At 36.1% G+C, this 18,926-nt stretch overlaps 1 protein-coding gene across 7 annotated transcripts in view; it reads left to right on the top strand.

Moving 5' to 3' along the window:
* The window catches only part of HELZ (helicase with zinc finger), an 88,885-nt gene that overhangs the window by 51,502 nt on the left and 18,457 nt on the right, over positions 1–18,926 (top strand). For all 7 annotated transcript variants that reach the window (XR_003253779.1, XM_026067469.1, XM_026067471.1 and 4 more), the window contains 7 exons: positions 2,618–2,796; positions 4,437–4,555; positions 6,479–6,624; positions 9,082–9,229; positions 12,089–12,272; positions 13,237–13,465; positions 17,776–17,980. Coding sequence is in view for 6 of the 7 variants with exons in the window: in XM_026067469.1 (XP_025923254.1) it covers positions 2,618–2,796; positions 4,437–4,555; positions 6,479–6,624; positions 9,082–9,229; positions 12,089–12,272; positions 13,237–13,465; positions 17,776–17,980 (1,210 nt within the window). In the remaining variant the exon portion in view is untranslated. The remainder of the gene's footprint in view (positions 1–2,617; positions 2,797–4,436; positions 4,556–6,478; positions 6,625–9,081; positions 9,230–12,088; positions 12,273–13,236; positions 13,466–17,775; positions 17,981–18,926) is intronic.

Below are 18,926 nucleotides of genomic sequence, written 5' to 3'. Positions count from 1 at the left end.
TGTAAATTTATTTCCCATTGACTCCTTGTTGTCATGAGAAGTAGGAGTTACTTCTGTGGGATACAGAGTGGAAATCGAACTCCGTTTAGCCTCCTTCAGAGCTTCTGTCTCTAGACTCTCCCTTTAGTGGCTTTTGGAAGTGTTTCCTAAGTCACTCAGGAGCAGTCCCCGCCTGAAACATGACCAAGGAAATGATTTTGACTCTTAATTACTGATACAAATTTGTTCTTTTGCAAATAGTCCATTGTGCAGATTGGTATTCTGATGAAAATTTATCAGTGGAATCAACATGTGGAAGAGTAGGAAAGACTCAAATTGGTTAACATTTAATAGAAATGTTTGGGCCAAATTCTGTTTTGGCATAATTGTTGAAGTTGATGGAAACATAGGTTAGCTGAGAACTTGCTCCATTCTTTGGATCATCTGCTAATATAAAGTCCACAAAAATGCAGGGGATGAAATGTTGTGATTCATGTTAAGTAGGTTAAATACATTTTTGTAATGCGTTCATCTAGCTTTAAGAAAAAAACTTAACAATTATGAAAGTACAGGAGATTTTATTAACACATACGGTACCCGAGGAAGAAACCCCTTGTTCAGTATGCTGTTGAATATTAGACTGACTTATATCACGACATTTTCCAACTAGTTGCATCTGTCAGTTCTCTTATGCCAGTGGTGAATAATAGCTCTGGGGTAGTTTTTTGATCTCACATCAAAATAAAAGAAATTAATGGGTAAGCAGCAATACAGTTTGAAATGCTGTCAGCCAATCTGTGAGTCACACATAGTTGAATCTGTGTAATAAAAGACAGCGCATGGTATAATAATGTCTAATAACCATAATATTTTGCATTTCAATAGCACCTTTCATCCAAGAATCTCAAAGTGCTTTACAAACATAAAATCACAATAAACTCATTAATCCTCACAGTACTCCTGTGAGAAGGTAGGTATTATCCTCAGTTAAGATCGAGAAACTGAATCTACAAAAGCTAACCGACTGGCTGGGATAAATAGAACAGGGGTTGTCTTACTCCTACCCCCCTACTCTAGCTCTTGGGCTATATACCTTGTATGTTGTCGCATTAACGTAGTAACAGTTTATCAAATAAAGTTTCAGTATGACTGGTAAGAAATATGTTTATAACATTAGAAGGGTCTTGATCGTAGAATGACTCGGGTACATCACTTCCTTCTGCACTGAATCCATTCTCAGCTGGAATTACATTTGGTTACTGAGTGTCCATTCTGGTTCCTGCTGTTTTGAACTAAAAAGCTATTCCGAATACTGCAGTGCGTTTGCACATCTTTGCATTTAATTTTGTGCTTATTGTCCAAAAGGAATGTTGTTACCTGTATTTTCATAAACCAAATTTGTTATAACCTTAAAGATTGTTTTTCTCACATTATATGGAACTGAGCTGTAGTTTTCAAACATGGGTGGACATAAGATAGAATATCCACATTCCAGCCGGTGCAATCATGTTTTCACTTAGGTACATGATTACTTTTTTCCAAATACTTCTTAATGAAATGATATTTTCCTGTGCATGCAGGAGAATTAATCTGAATTGAATATATAATGAATAGAGAAAATAAACAATTAAATCTCATATTCAGAACTGAAATTAGTTTAAACTATTTCATCTTAATTTTCTTTGGAAATAAGTTACATTAAAATCACTTTAATTCAGAATATGAATATTTACCAGTAGTTTCTTGTAGTTTAAAAATTCCACTTTAAATTCACAATTCTTACTTGATTCAGATTATATTTTTGAGGAACACCATGTAGAGAAGTCCTTTGACATCTTTATCCAGATGCTCAACTGGTGCCCTTTGGTATATTTCTGTATATCTCTCTGGAGCTATTTGTACTCTGTTTTCTGGGTCACAGCCTTTTGTCTTCTCTGTTCCTCCTCCCTTTAAATAGACTGGCCATAACATTACATCACTTTTAAAGAAAAAATCAGCACTGATCTCATGATGTGATGATTAAAATTTTCTTAAGTGTCTTGGGAAGATGTTTGACATACAACCTTTTGCTGACAGTATTCTGACTTCTGATATTTTAGACCTTGAGAATTACCCTTTCTGGCACTGTCTTCTCATTGTTTTATGCAGTATATTGTAACTGTGGTCCTTCATGGTAACCAGATGAATATTCTTCCTGTTTGATTCTTAGAACTTGTGAGACATATAGTAGGTGTAAAAGGAAGYGCAGGATTTCATTAATGTCTTTGCAGCGCTGTTGGTTCCAAGGCATTTATGTTTCAGTTGAGGAAATATTTATTCTAATTTATCAGTACACTGAATTTTAAATGAAATATATATTGATATGAAGGTCACAAACTCAAACATATGAAGAAATTGTTTCAGATTTTCATGTGTCATCTAATCCATGGTAACTTTCCATATATGTAGTATTGCACTGCAGCAAATGGAAGATAATCCGAGACATTTTAGTATATTTTAGCATGTAATTCATAAAGTTATGTTTTACTTCCTAAAGACTAATTTTTATTTACCAGAAAACAGAATCTTAGCATTTGCAATATTAGGCTGTCTCAGTGTTCGAACTGCATAGAAAATAAGCCTGCTTTTTCTTTTCTAGGGTATATTTCAGAAATCGCTGGGTAAAGACTGTCCACCCAGTTGTGCATCAGTACTGTTTGATTTCAAGCACACATTCCACCTTTCAGATGCCACAGAAGGAAGACATTCTTAAGCAACGAGTAGTAGTTGTTACTTTGAATACATCACAGTATCTATGTCAACTGGATCTTGAACCAGGTGAGATAATTTCTAAACAAGAAATGTCCTTAAAGTCCTTTAAGAAGTATCTTCCTCTTACCAGTTTCAGTGACAGTATTCCTTCTCTTTCTTCTCTGCCCCTTGAATTGTTCAAAAATGAAGAAAGAAATGAGGGACTATCTTAAAATGGTCTTCCATTTTCTTGCAAGAAAGCTTTTGTTTACCACAAAGCTGTAAAATTGCTGGCATTCAAATTAGCTTTTCCTTATTCTGTTCTTTCTTATTTAAAAACGGAAGTAATTAAATGAAGAAGAAGTACTATCTATAGTCTGGTGTTTTCTGAGATCCAAGAGGGAAAATTCTATTTGAGATTCTGACTTTGAATATTATGCTCATTAAGGTCATTACTCAATGGAGCATGTAAGCATAAGCACACAGAGCTTTCTGCTTGTTTTGTGAATTGTTTAGCTTTGCAAACAACTCCCACACATACAAACTCATGCTATGTTAACGTGATATTTCTAGGTTGTTTTCTAAGTTGAAATATTTTAGACTGATTAATTGGGGCAGAGGCGGCTTAGAGTTTATTGGTTTCTTGATCTCCACATGAAATTCATCTGCTTTTTGGAGAATGTAACTTCTTTACAGAAATTGTTAAAGTTAGCTTATTATAGCTGCAGTTAGGCATTCATTGCAATAGATAAAACTAATATGGAATTCATAGCAAGTATTTTCAAGTCTTTAGATAGAAGTTACTACTTTGTTTAGAAATGGGCTGTGTATAGTCTTGTCATAGTAATATGTGTTTAAGTATACAGAAATCATATTTTCCAAAGAAAATTATTATATTTTTAGTATATAATCTTACTTGGGAAGTGCACTAAGTGCTCTCATGGTTTGCCTTCAAACTTAATGTCTACCAATATGTGAAAATATTTCTCTCCTATAACTATCCAGAACTTATACTTCTTAAAATATAAGCCTCTTAATTAGATATCTGAAATAGTCTCTTCAGAGTATGGCCCAAGTTATTTCATGCGCATGTTATCCGGTGCATAGAATTTTTCCCACAAAAGCAAAACTTTTCAATCCAACATTATCATAAGATTGAATTTGAATCTTCCTTCAACTTCTGGTCCTTCCCCCCCTCATCAAATTACCTAAGGTCCGTAACCAGCAAAGTGCTCAGGTGTGCGTGCAACTTTAATGGGAATTTTAACATACAAAATAGTTAATAGGACTCAGGTACATGAGGGAGTCCTTTTCTTGGTCATTGTACAAACCTCTTCAAGACTCCTGCTGATGGAAAAAAAAATCATATTTGAGAAACCTACTGCAGGGGTCTCCCAAGAGACTTCTTTCTTCTCATATGAATAGAGATCTAGGTAAAACACTTGTGTTGATTCAGATATATCAGGTGAAAGAAATAGATCTGTGGGCTACTGCTAATATCATTGGCATTCAGTTGACCATTGTTGGCCATCTGATGGGCTTGCAAATTTTTGTCTTCTGTGGTTTCTAGTAGTTGCTAGAAATTAATTTGGATAAGCCATACTGAATTTTTGTCTAGTTTTGGTTACTCAGAATATAAAACTCCTAAGACAAATTATTGTATTGTTATCACTGTTTATTTTATCTTATCTCAGTTTCATTTATTTGCTGGTATCTCTGTTTTACAGGGTTTTTCACACACATTCTGCTAGATGAAGCTGCACAGGCTATGGAGTGTGAAACTATTATGCCTCTAGCATTAGCTAATAAAAATACAAGAATTGTCTTGGCTGGAGACCATATGCAGGTAAGAGCTGTAGGATTTTTTTAAGTAGTCTGTGTGATACTGTCATCAGAGAAAGTATATGTATTTATATATTTAGGGTATTTATCTCATCCAAATTTCTATGTTATATGAATACCTCATTGTCTCCCAGACTCAGTATTTCTGCTAAGTAAGAGCACGATGTTATCCCCATCTTACAGTACAGGAATATATAAAGAAAGTGAATTGCCCAAGGCTATGTAGGAAATCTGTGACAGAATAGAGACTTAGGCCCAGTCAGCCACTGGACTATATTTAAGTAAAACTTCATTTTAAAGAGGGAGGTAGATAAGTTTTACCAGTTATATAATAGATGGGGAAACTRAGGAAAATTCAAGTGATATTATTTGTGTAAGATGGTGCGGATGGTTGCTTATATAGTCAGGGTAAAAGTTCTTGCTACTTTTTCTGGCCCGTAGTCCATGCTGATTTCTAAAAGAACTGACGGATACAGGCAGTGTGTTTTATGATTTAGACAAGTGTTTTGTATTAAAGGCCTCATCATCTGGTAAGGATTTGAACAAGCAATAAACAGGGAACTGAAGCTAAGCGGTGCCTTTTTACCACTGTGCTGTGCTTAGGAATTGCTTGGTAGTTGCTGGAGTTTGAAACGCTGATTCTGCGTGCGGTTTTGCAGCCTAACAGGCATGAGAAAGCATGCCTGGAAAATTCAGTCTTACTTGCTTTATTGGTTTAGGCCAGATTTATTTGTTTTTATAGATTTGCCTTCAATTTTCTTGGCATTTTACAATGGCAATGGAATGGATGTTTGCATTGGTATAGTAATTAACTTAGAGTAGGGTTGCCATCCACTGCTCTCATCTGTGTCATACATATGGTTCTTCAGGTCTTGCCATGAAATCTTTTTTTTTCCTTTCGCTTTTTGATTCTTCTGTGACATTACATTCAGTCTGTACATCCCACTGCTGTGATTTGATACTAGCGGATCATTTGCAGTCATGATACAGTAATCCCAAGGTCTCCATAGTGCTTTTTATACATAGAGCTCAAAAGTGCTTTATAAAAGAGGTTGGAACTCTTATCTCATGAGCCCCAATTGGATGGCTAGAGCCTTGACTCTGGTCTATATGTCTCAGGATATCATCTGTGAAGAGCTGTTTTTATAGTTTAGGTTCTCACAAAGTTCTCATAGATGCACACATGAAGTGTGCAGTATTTACATTTCCAAAACTAACATATATCTGGGGGCTAAAGAAAAATGAAGTGAAACACAAAATAAACTTAGAATTCTGAATGATGGTATGTTCAAAATAGATTGCTTAATTTCCACTTTAAAAAAAATTTAATTATGTTTTAAATTTGTTTTCTTATCATCCTTATCATCCTTGCATTTTTCTTGCCATAATAGATGGTGTTTTTGTTGTTAAACAAGCCCAAGAGTAGTTTAGTGTATTAGTAGCTAGGACAGCTAGGTTTTAGGTTTTCCAGTGACTGACTGTTTGTTTTTCTTACCATGTTACAAATTTCTCTATTTTCTGATATGTAGTAATTTAACTATGTAAAACATAAAGTGATCCTCTGTGTAACTGTGTAATGGCATTCAAAACAGTATTTTTTGGTCATATAGCTCTCTGCTTTACTGAAATTATTGATCTATGCAAGCCACGAAGGAAAAATTTAGACATAGTTATTGAGTGTTTTGTTGTTCCTTTAAGAGCATGCTGGCTTTTGTCACTTTTACAGTAAGAATGTGCATTTCTATGGAATAATTACAAAAAAATTAATCATAGATATACATCCTCCAGTTATGGACAGACACTAAAAGTGAGATTTCTTGGTTCACAGAACATGTTTGTTTTGATGCAAAATACCTATCTTGGGAGCATGAAATTCTAAGTCTGCATATTTAGTTACGTTTTCTTTGTATGTGTGTGTCTATTACAGCTCAGTCCTTTTGTCTACAGTGAATTTGCCAGGGAAAGAAACCTTCATGTTTCATTGCTTGATCGGCTCTATGAGCACTACCCTGCTGAATTTCCGTGCAGGATCTTGCTGTGTGAGAACTATCGCTCCCATGAAGCTATCATCAAGTAGGTGTGAACTTTTTCACTGTATCATGCTTCCGTTTGACTGGCGTGAGTGAACTGGAGTGAACAGCTCTGATGTTTCTGTGCCAAGCACAGCTGAACGAAGAGTATTAAATGTTTCTGCGGTGAAATTTTGGTTGTTTCAAAGTTAATTAGCAGGGTACTTCTGTGTTACTAAGTTGAAATTCAGTCTCCTAGAACAGAAATTCGGGGGACAGTTAGGCAATTGTATTACAGACCTCTCATTCAGGGCGGGATGCTTTGGCTGCAAGACTTGYGTGCTAAGCCAAAGAAGAGCTGGTCTTTGCTTTTGGACCGCTATACAGTATATTATGTTGGTTCTATGTTTCTTTGAACTGCTTCAAATTTAGAATAGTTACTGGGGTGTATTTTCTTAGTGGAACAAATAAGCCAAGTGCAGTATAAGGAACATATGGATGAATAACTATGAACAGGAAAAAAAAAGTAGGTCAAATTTTGGGCATGTTTCTTTCATATTGTCCTTTTTTTTTATTACTTCTTTCAAGACACATTAATCAATTATTTCACATTTTTATGCTATGATAAACTAATGGCTGCTAGTGTAATGAACTCGTCCATGAGCTGTGCTAGAAAGAATAAATGCAGTCATGGGGAAAAATGCTAAAGTTTAAGTCCTTGTTCAAATATTTACTGAGGAATATTGTGTTGGTATCCAGTCATACTAATTAGGTTATCACTGTGTTCAAAGCAAAAGCAGAAATATTTAAGTGTACTGGGGAATCAAAAGGGAAAAGATAAKGTATTTTGTTACACAGCATAAGATCTCTCTTCATCCTCTGGACTTTGTAATTATAGACTGAGTGTTGCTAAATTTCTTATACATTTCTAGAAATTATAAATTATAAAAGAGAGAGAATCTGAAAGGGAAGGGATCGTTTCAGCTTTTGGTTAGAGATCATTTCCATGAAATTTGCCTCAGAAAGATCATGAAAATTCATTTCTGCAGTTGAAGTATCAGACAGTGAGTTCCTAAAAAGATCCACTATGTTGTACAATGAGGTAAGAACTGCAAAAGTACCATTGGGGAGAGTTGGCCGTTTAGCCAAAATCCCGTGTGCCTAATTCAACTGAAAAATGTTACTGGGTGAACTGAAACCTGCTAAATGCTCTCGTGGTGGTCCATTTAAGAGATTGTGTGAAGTCTATTTTCTTTTAAGTGTGAAATTTCCGCTGACACATGGGACCATGATGCTTATGACAGAAATAAGTGGAAGATGATGATTCATGGTGGTCTCATTAATCATATCTACCTAACTGAAGTAAAGAGACCAAAGGAAATTAAGGAAAGAACAAGCCATTAGTTCAGTCTGACTTTGGAGCTGTAATTAGTAAAACAGTCCTTGTAGAAATGGGGTTTTACTGTTCAGTGAGACCTCGTTACTGAGGATTAACTTGCAGAAGAAATTGGTAGTTTTGCTCGTTGGTAGTGGACTGCTACAACTCATTTCACAGATGAGTTGCAGATTCTTTTCATTCAAGATTGTTCAATGTAAGTCAGCTCTGGTCAGCAGTGAGCCGCAGTTGCTTGACAGTAATTTGATATCAGATCAGTTTCTTGGCTTTTCTGTGACCAGTTATTTACATCTTGAGCCAAGATTACAGCTAAAATAATTGGAAGCCTGGAAGAAGTCAGTGGGCCTGGTGATGGGACAGTCCTCTAGGTTTGGTGTCTTCATGTCAGGCTGTATTCACGTTGCCACCTCCACTGAGCTACATCAGAAGAACATGTACTAGTGATAGGAGTATGCAGTCTCTTCTTTCTTGCTTTTTTGTTCCAATTTCCATGTTCAGTCCAGCTTGTCTTCTTTCCTCCTGCTCTTCACCATAAAACTAGTTCTTGCCATGTTTCCTTTTAAGTCAGCCAGCCTCTGTCGTGCCCACGTGCCAGCAGAGGAAACGTATCCTGGTCGTGTTTCTGATGAGTAACAGTATAGCTTGCCATGGAGGAAGAGCTTGCTTGGACACTGAATCCGTGAACTGGATTGTACTTAGTGCACATGAAATCTTTAGCGAGTTTATCCTCCAAGTCCAGCAAGTGTTAACTGATGTAACCAGGCCCATAGTCCGGCCAACCTGGGGGGAAAAAATAACAAGTCCCTGACACCAAATTTTCCTTTTGCCCAGTTTCAAGCCACCAGACCTTCCGAGTGAAACACTAGCGAGAATGCTGTTAGTAGCTTTGTCGAGCTGTAGATCAGCTGAAAACATTGCCTTTGTAGGAAGACTGTTGGGCAAACACGAAGTGCTTTCTGCCCTGTCTCTGTCTGTCAAGCGGAAATACCCCTTCAGAGAAATCATTTGGAGGTGCTGAATAGTGATCAGTGGTTCTGTTTCCTTGTGCAGTATTTTGTGATTGCATATTTTATCAGTGAGATCCTTTGGAGAGTCCCCATTGTATTTTGTTTTGCCTTGTTGCAGTTACACATCTGAACTTTTCTATGAAGGCAAATTGATGGCAAGTGGAAAGCAGCCAGCCCACAAAGATTTCTACCCTTTGACTTTCTTCACGGCACGTGGAGAAGATGTGCAAGAAAAAAATAGTACAGCATTTTACAATAATGCAGAGGTAACTCTTCTTTGCCTTTATCCTTGACTATTTTCTTAAAAATTTGTTACACGTTGGGATTTTATATGTCACAAATATATACTTGTTAATTGAACAGCCTTGGAAATCTATTTGCTTACGCTTAGTTTAAGTAGAGGCCATAAATTGTCCTCCAATAGGAGAGAGTAACATGGAACATGGAGTTAACTAAACATGGAGTAGCGAACACTGTAATTGTAGTAAACATTTTCATTAATTTATCATCTTTTTCTCTGCAATTTGCAAGCTGCTTACAAGTTCTCTCAGTTTCATTCTTCAGGATATCTCTCCTGCTAATTTTTATGACAGTCTGGTGAATGTATCTTAGCAACTGAAAATAACTGTAGGTTAAAGTAAAACTTAGATTTTTTTTTGACTGTTGTAGAAATGTTCCCACTCAGATGGGAGCCCTCTGGAATAACATTTCATGTTTGCTTAAGTATGTTTGGGATCAATGTCTAACAAATCATGCATAAATGTGAATTTTTTCAGTGAATTTGTTCAATTATCACAATATTTGTTTCACATTTATGGATATTCTTCAGAAGTGACTTTTATTCTCATTCCTGCCTTTCAGTTAAAAAAAAAAAAAAAAAAAAAGAAAGACCAGACTTGGCAATAATTTTTGTAGTGAAAATTGCTTTTCTGTAGTCACCTCAAATTATGGGCGTTTGAGCCAACTCCATTTTTATGCCAAAAGGATATCTGAACTAATGTCTTCACATTTAAAGAAAAAGAAAAAAAATCACTAATTTGCTTAAACATGGAAAAATAAATTAAATTTTCTTTAACTTATGAGATGAGGAATTTTAACTGAAGTTAGTTTGTAGTTTAGCAGCAATATTCATTATGAAGTATTGCAGAGCTCTGCGTCTACCCCTTGTGGACCATGATGCATTTTGTCCGATGGACAGTTTTTAACCTTTTTGTTGTTGTTATGCTGCACTAGTTATGCATTCTTTATTTTATTATACATATCTACTTAAATAAGAAGCTCTTCCTAGTTTAGTTGTATTTGAGCCGCCAAAGACTTTTGGATGCATCACTGAGAAAACATGAAGGCATCTGACTATTTTCATTAATGTAGTTGTATGACTTTTCCATTAAAAAAAAAAAAAGACTTGTGGAAGAGCTTAAAATATCTTCAGTGGCCCAGTAGCTGTCTGAAAATTGTGAGTCATTAATAGCTACAGGCAGAAATGAAGGACAACAGCTGCTTAAACACCAATATGAAAGACTGAAATTCAGATGAGGGAGATTTTTGCTGTCTGACCCTTAATGAACATTTGCGTTAGGGCATCTTATGGTTCAGTGGTGCCTGTATTAAGCATTAGTCAGGAAAATACACTTTCCCTTTTTGGTCTTAATTCTGTGCTTTCCCTACATGGTATTAGCTTCTGCATATATGGTTAGAATTATGTGCTTTGAGAAAAACTTTCCAAAATATCTGCAAAATATATTTTGTGCTACACTTTTTACAGATCCTGACATTTATTCTAACATCCTTTGTCAATAGAACTGGCTTTTAAATAAGGGAATGTGTGATGTGTGAAGTTATATTCAGGACTTGCTCAAACACTGCCACATATTTTCACTGCACTCTGAGAATCCAAAATGTTCAAAATAAAGTATTTGTGTTTTTTTTTTTTTCCTGGGATTAACAGATCTTCTTTTGCTTCATTTATTTCTCTAGAAATTAAAAAACACCCTGAGTTTTTCAATAATCTGTCCCAGTTAATATTCAGTTTGTAAGTGAGGATGTGTATCTCATAACCAGATCTTCGGATAGTAAGAAGTCAGCATGAAACAACAGATTTTCAGCAGTTTTGCCTGTTTATCTGGCTGGTAATCTGGTCTCTTGTGATAAATTTCTCATGAAAGGTGGTCCTGATTTTCAGACTTTGTATTCTGTAATCTCGCTTAAGAACTGTTTTCCTTTATACTACAGTGTATACCCATTGCAATTTATATCACTTTTAACGTTCTTGAAATATTTCTTCATCGGCAGTTATAGTCCCAGCCTACAAATTTGAAGAAGAGATAATATAAAAGCTAAAAACACTGCATTTTTTTTAACATGCTCTCTTGCCCCTGTCAAAGATAAGTGGACAAATAGGGAAGAGAAGAATGTTGAGAATACTTGGGGTTCTTGCAGGGAGGGCTGTCTGCCTAGCTTCCATTAAGAGAGTGAGCTTACATTTGTGATGCTAAAGAAAATTATATCGATCAGTTATCATGCCTTAAATAGCTAAATAAATATTTACTAAATAACAATATAAATGTTTAAAAAATAAAAAAACCTTCCATAAAGTTGTTCAGAAATACTTTCTACACTGCAGTATCTCCATGCAGTATGTTGAAGTAGAAGCTTCTATGCCTGGCACATCTTGCAGGAGTCGCTTTGATGAGCCCATCTCCTCACAGAAGGAGGTTTTCAGTTTTTATTAGTAATTAGTCTTTTCAGGTAGCACACTTAATAGTATTTCAGACAGGAACTAGCAGCTGATGAATAACTTGTAACTCCTGGTGGCATCCTTTGGAATGGGAAGTGACTGCACACTGGTCTATCTTTCTTGAGCTATCAAACTCTCAGATGATGTATAGAAAATCCATGGTGAAAATAAATCCCTATTTAGGCAATATATTTACTTATAAAAATCAGATAAAGTATGATCCTACTGTTACTGCTATAGTATTATACAACCTTACTCAATAAGCAATAATACTAATGCATTCTATGTCATTTAAATATTTTAGAACTTTAAAATTCAAATTCTCATCCCGTATCAAAGAAGGACCTTCAGTCAAGTGTACTTCTAAGACTTCTGACTTTCTTTTAAGGTGTTTGAAGTAGTAGAGCGTGTTGAAGAATTAAGAAGAAAATGGCCGGTTGCCTGGGGCAAATTGGATGATGGCAGTATAGGGGTTGTAACACCTTACGCTGATCAAGTGTTCCGAATTCGGGCTGAGCTTCGGAAAAAAAGACTGTCTGATGTCAGTGTAGAAAGAGTGCTGAATGTTCAGGGTAAGTAGTAGCTATATGTATAAAAGATCTGCTATGGAAATCAAAAGTATGACTGTTCCAATTAAGGAAAAGTTGCTAAAGTAATCTTAAAATGTTTGGAATAAGAGCTGTGACATAGCCTGTAAAACTGGGATATCGAAATGAAACTGGCATGGATGCTGATTAGATGTATTCCGACATAGAACACCAAAACAATAAACTCATGCACGTAAGATTTATTTTTTTTCAAAATTAAGTTCAAGCCTATTTCAAAAGTAAATTGATTTACTGGAAAAAGTGAAAACTGATATATTTTTATTGTAAGGAGGAAAACAGAGTTCCAAATAAAAGTGCGACAAGGCTTCAGCCTCAAAATGTTCTGTTGATTTTTGCACTTATAGAATACTCTGCAAAAAGGGGTCTGCAATCTTAGGGATTTGTGCATGAGATCACACTGATAACACAAGAATTTTTGTGTAGGCACAGCCTGTTGCTAGGTTGCAGTTAAGTCAATAATATATGAAGGAGGGTAAGTAAGTAGCTGAGTGACAGGAGATGGTTTGTTTTGTTCTTTCATAGTAGGTATCTGAATTCATGTGAGTTTGGGAGAGTTGCTAAAATATGAAACAGGAATGTGCAGAACAACTTTTTCATAGTAGAAAAAATAAATACAACAGTTGTTATTGCCTGAATGGAAACATTATAAAGATAATCAGAATTTCAGAAAGTTCTGGAGTGATTAGTATTGAGATGAAAAATACATTTTTTAAAGAAGAGATACTCTTGTAATAGAAAATGCTATTTATAGTGCATCTTTTAAAATTTTTAAATCTTATTATTCTTGCATAAAGCTCTTTATGTGAAGGGTAGTTATCAATTCTTCGGAATATCCAGGTGCGAACTCTGTCTGGCAAGTACAGTGATCTGAATGTATTGCTAGCAGAAATAGCTAAAATTATCTCATTTATTTTTTGTTTCTTTTTAGGAAAACAGTTTAGAGTTTTGTTTCTCAGCACAGTACGAACACGGCATACATGCAAACATAAGCAAACACCAATTAAAAGGAAAGAGCAGTTACTGGAGGACTCAACAGAAGACTTGGATTATGGTTTTCTGTCTAATTACAAACTTCTCAACACTGCCATTACAAGAGCACAATCCTTGGTAGCTGTGGTGGGAGATCCTATTGCTTTATGTTCCATTGGAAGATGCAGGTACTTTATATATGTTTCTTAGTTAATCCGGACTCAGGATGCTAGAAAACATACATTTATGTTTATCTGATGGATTTAATAAACTCATGGATGTTTTTTTAGGTGCCARATAAGACACAATACATGTAAATCCATAAAAGAAATGTATAGTRCAATTGAAATTCCTCAAATATATATCCACAGAATTATCCTAAAGACGGGAACGTGTTAGCTATGTTCCCAGCTCTTGCAGAGGCTTGCATCTTGTCCAAAGCGTGCTGCTTAAGCTCATGCCTCGAGCAGAGCAGGCAGTTGTAGCCCCGTGTCGATGAGCAGTGTCACTGGGTGGTGCAGGAATTCTTGAGCCGCCGTCTACCAGCCGCCTCGGGAGCTGGAAGCATGCGGTTGTGTAAGGGCTGTTCCATCCCCTGGTTAGAAGGGCTTGCTGAGAGGCAAGAGAGGGGAAACTTTTTACAAAGATAGTGAAGAAAACCGCTACCCTTGGGAGGCAGAGCATTTTAATATCCTCTAAGGGTAGACAAGCCTGGCTTTGTTTGTTTCTGTTTTGTTCTCTTTTTAATTTCTTATCCAGAGTCACATTGTCACTATGTGTAACAACCTACAAAGAAAAAGGGTGAAGTCTCTACCACCTGCTCAATGATAAGCTCTTTTATGTATTTATTAACGCTYTAATTTGAACTTGATGGTAACAATTGAAGACCCTTCATTTTATTTTCAGGTGTTTTTTCAGTATACCTGGTATAATTTTATATAGAAATAAAAGTAAYATATAATTTAGAGTTCAGAGAAATTTAAGATGTAATGTAGTATATCTAAGTTGAATGTTATGGCAGTTATGTGACAGTGGAAGACTGAAAACCATTGTTTATATATTTTTATGTCTTTGTGAACCTAGGAAAAAACTCTATAGGATTTGAGTGAAAATACTTTTTATAGACCTAAATGAAGAAATGTGAAAAATGATAAGAGATGTAAGCACTGATTTTTAASGATACCGAGTACTTGTTCTTCAAAGGTTTCTTTTTCGATGGAAGAGCTGAAATGTTGCGATGATCAGAGATAAAGCCTGAGGCTTGTTTCTGGAAGAGAGAAAATGCTGCACAGACTGCATTATTATATTAGAGCTAAAAATACATAGTAGTCAGTTGTTATATCTACATTGTTTTCCACTTTTCTGAGCAATATTCCTTTATTGGAATGCAAATGGATGTGGTTTTCAAAGATTAGAATTGAAAATTCCAAATGGAAATCAAAACTTTTGTTTACCGTGTTTATGAAATATAACCTGAGTTTAACTTACCTGCTTGAGCCACCCTGAGAATATAACTATACATTGATATAGTAATCTGATCTAAAGTGCTAGTAACAAGTTATTAAAAGAGAAGTACCACTTGAGCTTTTATTTCGTTTTCCCCRTTATCTGCTTGGTCTTTAGACGTGACCTGGATGTAACTCCCTGATCAGCAAAAGCTCTGTGCTCCTGAGCACTAGATCCACAGATGATGAGTGTTGTGGGTGGCTGCTGCAGTCTGCAGTTCGTTGGCTCAAGCTGCAGAGATGCACGACTTAGTTGCAGAGGCTGCCCAAGATTTCTGTTACTGCTTGTACGGAAATTGGCTTTAGCTGATAAATTGTACTTGTCTTTCCCATGCTGGGGTTCACGATGCACAGTGTTACCAAAGTCAGGGAGCAGGATTCCCTAGTTAGTACCTAGGACCATTATGGGTTCTCCATCTGTCTAAATACCGCTTTTGTTGGAGAATGATGATTTCCTTTAGCCTCTCTAAATCCCACTGGAAAAGATGATCTCTTGCACTTACACGTAAGTCTGAATGTTGAGGGTTTTAGATTAGATACTTGCGAGAGACTTAGTTTTCAAAAGCGGGGACTCAGCGGTTTCTCTGAAGTATCTTTTGAAGTGGCTCTTTCAAAGTAGCTCCAATGGGGCATGCAAAACCTTACTAAAATAAAAGCATAGGCTATCAGTAGAGTACCTAAGTTGCAGTCTTGGCAGTTAGGGATTCAGTCTGCCTTTCTAGGACCAGCAGCTGTTTAGGTATAGTCTGTTCAAAATTATACAACAAAAAGATAATTAAGAAACAAGCAGCACTGGAGCTTTATTAAGACATATCTCAAGCTTTGCTTTTAATACACCRTTGTCTTGTTTCACTGAATAATTGAATATTCACTCTTTGAAAATAGTGCTGGAGGGGCTCAGGCRCACTGGAAAGATGGTTCTTTTTTAGTACGGCAGGAGTATAGAAGTCTGAAAGAAGTGACATTTCGTTAGGAAAAGCAGACCTCAAAAAAGTTTAGAGTACTTGAATTTTATAAATATTCTAATACCTGTCAAAATGAGTCAAGAATCTGTGATGATGGTGGTAGAGAGCTCTGTGAAGTACGCCCTGGGTAATCATTGCGTTTGCGTGTGTTACAATCGGACTCGACAGGGCTGTTTTGGCAGACACTCCCGTTAAACTCAAGAGCACCCTGTAAGACACAGACAGCAGTATTTTATTCTCTGTTCTTACACCCCAGTACAAGCGCTCCATGCGTAGGGAGACTGCTTGGGGCACTTCAACCAAAAGCCTGTGAGTCTCAGTGGGTTTGTGGTACTTGGCAGTAGCTTTGGTGACTGAATTGATTAATCAGAGGGAGTTCCATCATTAAAGCATCCCAATGAAATATTTCATTTTGGTTTTAAATCCTTACTTAAAACCTTGCAAGATATATTTTGCCCTGTGGCAAAATGCAGAGAAGGGGCCATCTTGCATACTCARTTTTAAGAGAGCATTGTTTGCCTGAATAAAATCACAACAGAATAAAATCACAGCAGGGCTTTGAGGGATAACTGCTTTGGATTGTTAAATACATCAATAACATTACCGTGTTCTTGCAAGAAAGATATTCCTTCTTCTCCAAAAATGACAGCCACTCAGCAAATGTGACATTCCTATTAAAATCAGTATATAGCAATCTCTCATTTAACAGGTTTTGGGGAGACAACACTGCAGTAACAGACTCCCTTATTGGCCTCACTTTATTACTGAAGAGTCAACTAGAATTTTTTCTTGCTCATTAGGACAAAATCTTTAATTTTTAAAGAGCACTTGTATGTGTGTGGATTGATGTGATACCTACAAAATGAGCTTTACTGTTTTCTGTAAAGCTCTGTGAAGGTACCTGAGACAAACACCATTACTATCTTGGTTTCTGTACAAATTGTTTATATGTAGTGGAAATACATTATGTTGTCCTTAAGTTTTATTCGACATCTTGTAGCGTACAAAGCAGTATTGGGTTGTTAGCAATTTTTTGTTAGCTGTAAGTATTGGAGTTTTTCTTCAGTTATTTAATTTTAATTTGTATTGAGACACTAAGGAGTGGATCAACATACATTTAAGATCTTTGTCTTTTTAATCCTTTTTTTCAGTAACTTTCATTACTCTTCATTTTTTTGAAAGAGAACAATATTTTTTCTATCTTCAGACCTTATTTAAATATCTTTTCAAATATCTTTTTCGTTTACTTAGAAAAACAAAATGAACCTGAGTCACACCATTTCTCCTGCTTGCTTAATAGAGTAAGCCTGCTGCCTTTGCAGCATTAAGTAATAGAGCCTGCTACCTTTGCAGCATTAGTCACTGGTCCCTTCCCATCCTTTATTAYGGAAAACAAATGGGCTGATTGGTACAGTACACAGCTACCTTCAACATCTTGGATTTCCTGCCTCAATTAAGCAGGATACTTCCGGKATTTACTTCATCCCAGTCTTAACAATGTTTTGCAAAGTAATTCTGTCCGTGTTTCACAAGAGTAGTTCTGAGAGTGTATCTCAACTTTGATATTTGTGACGCTGAAATTCAGTGACCTGCCTAGATTCATAGACTCTTCTTGGCATCCTCCGGGACTGGGAGCTTGTGCAATCCCTGTGACTCTTTGAGCTTTAATAAATTCTATAAATCACATGCTTTCCAAGATTTTAAGCATTGTTTGCTGTGTTTGGTCTTCAAGGAAAAATTCTAAGTTAGAGCTGTCCATGGCATTAATACTAAATGTGATGTAGACCCAGTGCTGCAATCTGATATGCACAGACAGACCCATATGTCCAGTTTAAATAACTGGGGAGCTTTGCATTAGGCTATGGGATTCAGATGCGTGGATTAAGTTGCTGGATTGATGGCCTGGTGTGTAAAATGAGCATACAGGAGAAATAAAAACTCTACTCAGTTATATAAAATCCTCTTAAATTTTAACGACAGCCATTAAGTCTTACTCCTTTTTATTGTTTCTAAAAATTGTTTCCATAGGAAATTTTGGGAAAGGTTTATTGCCCTATGTCATGAGAATGAAAGTCTTCACGGTATCACATTTGAACAGATCAAAGCTCAGTTGGAAGCTTTGGAGTTAAAGAAAACGTATGTGTTGAACCCACTGGCTCCTGAGTTTATCCCCCGGGCTCTTCGACATCAGCATTCAGCGAATACCACCAAACAGCAGCAGTCACCACCAAAGGTAAAGGTTCACTGGTAATGAATTTAGTCAGGAAGTTGAAGTGAATATAGAAATGTCTGTTGAGAAATAATATAAAAGGTTTATTGGGCAAGCTGTTGTTTTAAAATTGCATCAATGCAATTAGATATCAGTGCAAATTCTGAAAGGATTCTCAGCAATTTCAAATGAAAGCTCTAGTCTTTGTTATAGCACGGTGTTTAGCAATACCTTGGGATTGGCCAAGCCTGGATCTCTTACTRAAATACATGCCTTGGGTCACTTTGGCTTGTTCATCGACTGTGTTGTAATGTCGCTGAGGAACTTCAGGCTTGGATCTTGGCCTCATTGGTTAGATAAGCCAATTTAAAACTCGGAACAAGAGATGATCCCTGTGCCAAGCAGCTTGCACTCTGACTCGAACAACATGTGGACACGAACAGTGCCAGGGAGTAAACAGAACAATAGCCGCAAGTTATTTGGTTTGATCTGAGAATCACGTGTAAAATCCGGTAGCTTATAGTATGTAAGATAATTATTTGATTTCATTAAAATACATTGCAATACAGTATTTTCTCAGGATTAGTTCAGGAATAATATCCTTCAAACGGCCAGATTTCATTGGCATCAAGAGGACATATAGGTGTATTWATCACACAGCAATAATTTTCCTCAGCTCTTGCTGTAAAAGGGAGTGAAGCAGTGATGGAAATACATTCTTTGCTTCCTCAAGATGGTAAAGAATAACATTAAATTCTAGAGCTGTTTATTGTGATATATTAGTAAACAATTCTATTTTAATAGTTTTTTAAATTTATTTCAAAATGCAGTTCTTTTAATTAATTTATGTATAGAGATGAAATGCAGGTTGTCAGCTTTGTGAGGAATTCTGTCATACAAGAAGGAAGAAATATATGTATTTTCCATAGCTTTGCATTGTTACAGGTTATATCATCTAAAAGAAATTTTT

This window comes from Apteryx rowi, unplaced genomic scaffold (assembly GCF_003343035.1).
Source record: "Apteryx rowi isolate R43461 unplaced genomic scaffold, aptRow1 scaffold_26, whole genome shotgun sequence".
In the NCBI taxonomy this organism is placed as follows: Eukaryota; Metazoa; Chordata; class Aves; order Apterygiformes; family Apterygidae; genus Apteryx; species Apteryx rowi.
This window is presented reverse-complemented; position numbering and strand designations above follow the sequence as displayed.